Genomic DNA, 7641 nt, shown 5'->3' with positions numbered 1-7641 from the left:
CGCTGGGTTTATAGATGTGGCCCTCACTCTGACATGGATATGTGATTGGTTAGGGAATCATGTATCACACACCCACACAGACGCAGAAATACACACCTCCAGAAAATGCATGTATATGCAAATACATTATACATGTGTTTGCATTCACACAAGTAAACACACACACACACACACACACACACACACACACACACACACACACACACACACACACACACACACACACACACACAGAGAGAGAGAGAGAGAGAGAGAGAGAGAGAGAATGTGTACTCTCTGCTTCCAAAAGGTGAATGTTTGTTTTAAAGCAAAGGTGATGAGAAAACAAAAGTGGGCAGCCACAAATATCAGCCACCGGACGTGTCTTTCTATGCCAAATATTTTGCACCTTGTTTAGGTCGTTTCAGCTGCTGCTGAGAAACCAGATTGTCCTTGTGAATCATTGTTTGCATGTGCGTCTCAGTTTTTTTTCTTAACTCATCTTGAAATGGCAGGTTTTTCTTTAAACATGAAAGAAAAGTAAGCAAAAAAAAAAAACACGCAAGCACTAAAAAGAGACACAGAATGATGTAATTTAGCTGCAGAATCAAACCGGATGACTTGCTGTCAGATTTAGTGATAATAATAAAAGGTTTGATGAAATGTTGGAAATGCAATGCCAGCTGGCAGCCTGGAGAGGTCAGAGTTTTACTGCGTGCCCACACACTTCTACATCTGGGTCACAAAGTCCATGCGGCAGAGAAAAGCATGTAATACAAACTGAAACCACCGTCCCACATTATGTGACATGATTTTAATCCGAGGCTTTTCTCTTTTATTACAAACCGCAATGATTTCCTACATAAAGAAGGCAAAATTTAGAAACAAACCCAGAGTGTTTGAAGATCTGTAGGAGGGTAATTTGAAATGTGGAAAGATATTTTTACCAAGTGGAACAAAGTGGCAGAAAACTTCACGCAGTGAGTGAAATGTGTCATTTAAACTGAAGCAAAACACAACTTTCCACAAGAAAAGTGCTTTTAAATATCTGACCGATTATAAAAACGTCTAATTCTTCTGTATTTTATTGGTTTATTAGAAAGGGACCATCGCTGGTAATGTTGTGCTATAATGAATTACATCATCTGATGTACCATATACTGCATATTACCAGAGTTACATTTCCAGAAGCGGTCCTTTGAGCTTCCTTAATTCATGATATGAAAAAGTCTTCCATAGATTTTTCTCTTTCTTGCTCTTCTTGTTGCTTTTTTTGGATGGACATTTAGACTCTGGACCGGTTCTGATCGTATTACATGAGCTGTAATTTCACTGTCTGGGTCAATCTTGGTGCCTTGTCTCGTTTCAGGGACGGACTTCAAGGATTCAGCCTCAGGACAGCTTTAATTGTGCACATTTATGGCCTTGTGGCAACATAGAAAAACAAACATCCAATATGTGTTTTTAGGACTAAGCCATGCTGACATCCACAGTGTGCTGACCTGTCTTTGTTTCTGCGACCGTCTGCAGCAGCAAGGACACTGACACACAGATGTGTGGTGCATCGCACAGACTCCTCCTGAGATTAAAACAAACCAGATCTTGACTACACGTGTTAAAATCAGCGGTGCTCGTGTGCTTCCGGTAATACGTGTCCTTGTTTAACTGCTCAACAAGCCAGTGGTTGGAAGCTTTTGCGTCTTCTCCACTACATTCAAGAGATAAATATAATGCCTTTAAGTCCTTATTTATTTGATTTTTATTGTCCTCTGAACTTCTCAGATGGTTTCATTTAAATAAATGGTTTAAATAACTTTAACTACACAGAATCCTTTATAGCCTTTACGTCTTCTACTGTAAAACAAGTAAGAAAAAAAAGTTTACCTTGTCTACACCTCCAGCACTACACTTGGTCTACTTTTTAAAACACATGTACCATTACAATTAGCACAATTTCATCTTGAGCAGTCACCAAAGTTGGACCAGTACTGTCATTTTAACAGCTGCCACACACAGCAAACACTGGCACTGGATCCCAAATGTTCTCACACACCCTTGTGGCAAACAAATGCCATTAACAGGATTGAGACAAAACCCAATGAAGGGAGTTTCATTTTATTTTTTCAAAGCAATTGAAATAATCTGGATAAGTAGGCGGATAATGTAAGAAATGGTTAGTGAACAGTGAGAGAAACACTTCACTCACGCATGTCACGTAAAGCTCATAAATGCTGGGAATGTGTGATAATAGAGGATAAAAGTTATCCTGAGATTACACAAGAGGTGGGCCATGAATTTCTACATGGGTATAATGATGGGTTGTTGTGAGCTTTGAGCCACACTGGATGCTTCAGTATTTATAAAATGATTTTTTTCTAGGTTCACATCCAGAAGAGGCCACAAAAAAACATAAATTATATAAAAGATGTGATATATAGAATTATGCATTTATAATGATAATGATGATTCTGCCTTTGACAGACTGACACTTTGAGTTTAATACCGACGAGTCCCAGCTGGTCTCTGGGGTCTCTGGCGTTGATTCTGGGTGCCAAAGAATCTCATGAAGGCCTTCTCATAGCCGGAGCTATAGGCGTACTGGCGACAGGGAGAGTATTCCTCACAGATCTCTGCACGCATCTCCACTGGAGACTTCCTGGATGAGAGGGAGGAGAGGGCGGGCAGAGGGGGAGCATAGATGTAGAATGGCAGGAGGAGATAGTTAAAGGGAGGAATGGTGAGGATGTGGAAGAGAACTGAAATCAGAAACAGATCGTCAACAGACAGTGGCTTGTGTCTTTGTTTTTGCATTTCACGTTTAACATCAAAAACGTAATTATTTCAGTCAAACATTTAGCTTCAGCTTCAGGCTCTGTGTGTTTGTGTCAGCGGATGCATGTAAATGTAAATGAACACGTAAATGTTTAAGATTTTAATTAGTGCTTTGTCTTGATCTACAACGTCACATGGGATTCGTGGTTTTCCATATGCACAACATAAAGGGAGGTTTATGTGCTCTCTGTGCATGTCTGTGGTTACCTCATTCTTCTGAAATTGGGGAAGCCATTCCCTCTGGGTAGGTTGTGTATGTTGCCCCTCTGTGTCGAGAAGAACGAGTTGGCATCTCTTGGAGGCACGAACACATCTGGAACCATGAAACTTTACTAGACAAAAATCTCTATTTTAACCATGTCAGGCATGCCCTTCATGAAAACGAAATGGGTCAGGCGAAATAAAGGATGAGGGTAAGTTAGTGAAGGGTAAAATGAGGGTTAAATATATTACGCTGTATGGCAGGCAGTGTTATGTTTGTTAGGACTGCATGCATGTTTTTCCAGGAGAGACAACATTTAATCACCTTCAATGGATTCTGTGCTTTCATGAGATTCTACGGAAAAACATGGAATCAGGTTAATCATAAATGATGAATCACTGTCTAACTCGGATATATCACAGGTTATAAATAGATAATGACTGCTGAATGATAGCAAAGTGAGGATGTCAGGAGGGATCTGTACCATAGCAGACACAGAAAGAGACCATAGCACAGAGTGCCAGAAACTGAAGAAGGCTCCTCATCCTGGGGGCTTGTTTATCGGCCTGTCTGCTGGAGGAGAAGAGAAAAGTGTTTCAGTGACTCATGGTAGCACCAGAAAATAAGAATTAGATTGGAAAAGAGGGAGAAAAGGAGCGAGAGGGAGAGAAACTGGCTCTGATTTTTGAATATGTGGGGAAACAGGAAAGAACCACACGCCAGGATAGATGGCTGAAAGAGGCAACATCTCTATATCTGTGCTTGTGGTTTACTGCATGCAGGCTGGAGGCAGTCACACAAACAACTGATACACACTGTTCTGTACATTCACATCTGCACGTGCGTGGAGAGTTGCAGCAGAATTTCTGTATGGAACAAACACAAACCAAAGTTATATTCATAAGACCACACTGGAGACTTTCACCGAGATAAACAAGAGTTCAGAGGTTTTTCTAGTGCACTGGACTTAGGTCAGGGCCAGTCCACAAACACCATTCTGTAGCTGCAACCTCAGTTTGTAGGAAAGAATAAGAGAATAGCTGTGGCTGTGAATAGTTGTCTGACGGCCAGCTAATGGAATCCAAGTACGCTTATGCTTAATGCGGAGAGATAGACTGTAATTATAAAGAAGCAGGTAAACTATAACGCTCAATGTACACACTCAAATTGCACATGTACACATGCAGCACTTACACGTGTACCAACGTATACACTGAATCACATGCATAAGTGACCAACGGTAAGGTGTGTGACACCTGTGCAAACAGCAACGGCAGATGTCTGGAACACCCCAACACACACGCACACGTGCGCACATACACACGCTCGCTCACACACACAGACACGCACGCACGCATGCGCACACACACATGCTGTATTCGCATGCCTGCAGTACAGAAAAGCTTTCATCCACATCTTCTGTTTGTGGGATTTGGATGGGATTCTGTTTCAGCAGCCCTCCTTTTCAATGTCAATAGCAGCTTTCATTATACATAAACATACTCACAAATCAGTGACACACACACACACAAGCCCTTAAGGCATATCTTGGCTTCGGTCAAACCCAGAGTAACAGTGGGCACAGAAACAGCAAGGCTGGGGCCCAAAGTTCAAAAAGAAACTTACGAAGACTGGCAAGCACAGCTAAGCAAGTGTGTGTATGTGTGTGCCAGTATGTGTCAAGTGCTGACAACAGTGTCTACAGAGTTTTATGCCCATCTGAGTCTTTGGAGGGGTCCTAGTGGGTTCACAGCTTTCCTCCCTGGAGGCAGAATGTGCCCACCTCATTGGAAAAAGCCACTGGCGTGATGCTAGCAGTGCACAGAGCCAAACCAAAATATGTGCATGAACTATAGGCCTACTGTGCTATCAGGACAGCAGCATTATACTGAAAACCCTTAAAACATGCATCCTGGACATCACCTAATAAAGAAAATTAGCACTTTATGCAAACTTTGGCTTGTTTAAAACATGAAAACTACTTCTACTTTTCACCTGTCATTAGTTTTAAAGGTTTATTTACTTTAATGTACTTACTGTGAAAGATAATTGTGGAGTAAGGAGTCTTGGAAGTATCTCTCTGTGTACTTTCTCCTGAGGAATATTTCCTAATTCCTGACAGCAAGGCTTATATACTCACCTCTTCCCCCCCCACCCCTTCATTTTCTACCCACCGACTGCCTCCCCCCCACCTCCCCTTAGCCCTCGCCCTCTCTCTCCTCCCTTCTCCTTCTATCAGACCTCTTTTCCACCATTTAATCAGACTGTGAGTATTAGCTCACTCTCTCCCCAACTCCCACGCCTGCACTGAAAAATACAGTGCTGTAGGTGAAGGAAAGGAGAGGAGCGGTGGAGAAAAGCAAACAGGCGGTAAACAGGGAGACAGAGAGGAAGGTGAGGGAAGGCTGGCACAGGGACATCTAACCTGCCGCATAGCAAGCACATGATAGTATTTGATGCTGTTTGACAGTACGGCAGCATGATATGAATCCACTACACAGACACAACATGGACTGGCTCCAATTTCTGGCCCCTACACGTCTCTGAGAGAGAGGAAAAACATGCACTGCAGTGCTTGGATTGGTGTTATGGATATCACATTACTTTCACTTGTAAGCAGTACAATAAGATTTAATAAATACAATAATGTAACTGTAACTTCTCTTGTGGATACCTGTAAGTGGAGGCTGCTGTTTAAACAGACAATGAATGACATTAAAAAACAAAACAGTATAAATTAATAAAGAATAATATAAAAATGTCTTCATAAATGTCCTTATATGTCCGCTAACAACTACATTTAAGTGTGTTACAAACCATTGAGGTATCATGGGTTGTCACGAAGAGCAGACTACACTGACCGTTGCTTTGGGGAAGTGTAATCTGCTACACTTATATTTGTATAGGTCATGAGCCATGTCTTTCAGTGTTAAAACAACCATTGTAGTCTTGTGCATTACCTCTGGTTTTCTAGTGACATAACACTTAAATCTCTCCACTGTAAAACATCACACAGAAATTTAGTGAAATCAACTAAATCTTCTCTCATTAACAGACTTCCCAGCATGCATTGGATGAAAGTTGGAACTTTGCAGAAACCCTTCTTTTTTGTAGTGTGAAGAAAACATATGTGCAGGAAACCGGTTGTCTGTGTGTAATACAAGTCAAGATAAGTCAGAGTTGTTTCCTTTCATAATAATGAACACAGTGCGGATAATTACGAATGTCAATATTAAATCCAGTCCCCAGACCCTGCACACTTTTCAGCTGAAGTCACTGTGAGTAGCTTCATGTCTCTTTATGCTCTATGCCCTTCTATGCCCTTAGTTTACTGAACTTGTTTTCTCAAGTTTGGTGATATGAACTCAGTTTCAGAGCATTTCTCACGCTACTTGCACTCATGCACATGCAACACTTCATTTAGGAAGTCTACATTAAAGTCAGTGTAGTAGTTCTACAGAGCAACATCCATCTGGTCTATCTGAGAGTTACGTAACCCCCACATCACATTTGGCTCAGCCAGAACGCTCTGTGAATAGCTGTGTGAGAGTAGACCCTCGCCAGCAGTAAACAAACCTGAATAGCAGGACAGTCTATGCCGGGAATCAGCGGGACTCAGACAGACAGATAAACATTAAGACAGACATAAAGATAGAGATAAACTCCATCGGGAGATTGGGGGCGGGGATGGGGGGTTCAGGATTCAGAAGGAGAGAGAGAGAGAGAGAGAGAGAGAGAGAGAGAGAGAGAAAGAGAGAGAGCACATGTTGTTACGATCCTGGATGTTTTTGGCACAGGGTCTACAGACATATTCAGAGATGTGGTTACATCAGGCTGTTAGCACTGAAACCGCTCAGGAGTGGTTTGGTTCTCCAGTGCAGATATGATTTTAAATGTACCGATTTCCCTCAGGTGTATGCCAAGACAAAGGAGGGAAGGGAAGACAAATGAGAGGGATAGTTTTCTGTCAGAATTTAAAGAGTTTATGAATAGACAGCCTTATTTAAGTATTTGTTCCTAAACTTTGAGACAGACATAAGAGGACAGGGAAAGTGAGGTAAATAAGAGAAGATGGAGAGGGTGATTACATGGAAAAAATCTGTCAAATGCACAGTTTTTTTTTTCATCCCTCTCCTCCCAGTGCTCTTATTCTCTTAGTTCCTATCTATGTTTGTCTCTGAAGTCATATTTCTGCTGTACTCCTCATGGGCATCTCCCTATCTTATTCTCCATGCTAGTTCAGTACTTTTCCTTTTTCTGCTGACCAGTCCCCTCCTCAGTCTTCTCACACTATGTTGTGCAAAGACATATCTAGTTCTTGAAAGAAAATTTTCATGTGCCTGGGTGAGCCTGAATCCTGTATTTGTAACCAGCGTTGTGTGCCAGAGACTGGGGTAAATGATAAATGAAAAACAGAGGGAAGTGAAAAACAGGATGGGAGTCACCCGACAGGGCTGTGGGTGATGGTTTTGACTAACAGGGCGCACCTGTACAGTACATCTGGCTTGATTTAGTGATAGCACTGACTAAAGGTCAGTTTAAGTAAAGCAGGTAGGTGGAGGAAACAGGCGGAAAATGAGAACTTGGAGAGGGAAATTTACTGGATCAGATTATACTGAGGCTGAACA

At 41.8% G+C, this 7641-nt stretch overlaps 1 protein-coding gene across 2 annotated transcripts; it reads right to left on the bottom strand.

The window, feature by feature from the left end:
• Positions 1-2078: 2078 nt before the first annotated feature.
• Positions 2079-5167, bottom strand: LOC121198951 (matrix Gla protein). 2 transcript variants are annotated; one of them, XM_041063343.1, is made up of 5 exons: positions 5051-5167; positions 3498-3586; positions 3338-3367; positions 3019-3124; positions 2079-2635 (listed from the first exon to the last, which is right to left on the bottom strand). In XM_041063343.1, exons 2-5 carry the CDS (start codon positions 3556-3558, stop codon positions 2476-2478), a joined length of 357 nt encoding a protein of 118 aa, XP_040919277.1. In that variant the 5' UTR covers positions 3559-3586; positions 5051-5167; the 3' UTR covers positions 2079-2475. The 2 variants fall into 2 exon arrangements, with proteins under 2 accessions (XP_040919277.1, XP_040919278.1); XM_041063344.1 differs by having other exon boundaries at positions 3498-3583; positions 5051-5153.
• Between the last annotated feature and the right edge of the window lie 2474 nt (positions 5168-7641).

Source organism: Toxotes jaculatrix, chromosome 18 (assembly GCF_017976425.1).
Source record: "Toxotes jaculatrix isolate fToxJac2 chromosome 18, fToxJac2.pri, whole genome shotgun sequence".
Taxonomy (NCBI): domain Eukaryota; kingdom Metazoa; phylum Chordata; class Actinopteri; family Toxotidae; genus Toxotes; species Toxotes jaculatrix.
The sequence above is the reverse complement of the archived record's forward strand: the minus strand, read 5'-3'. Positions and strand labels throughout refer to the sequence as shown.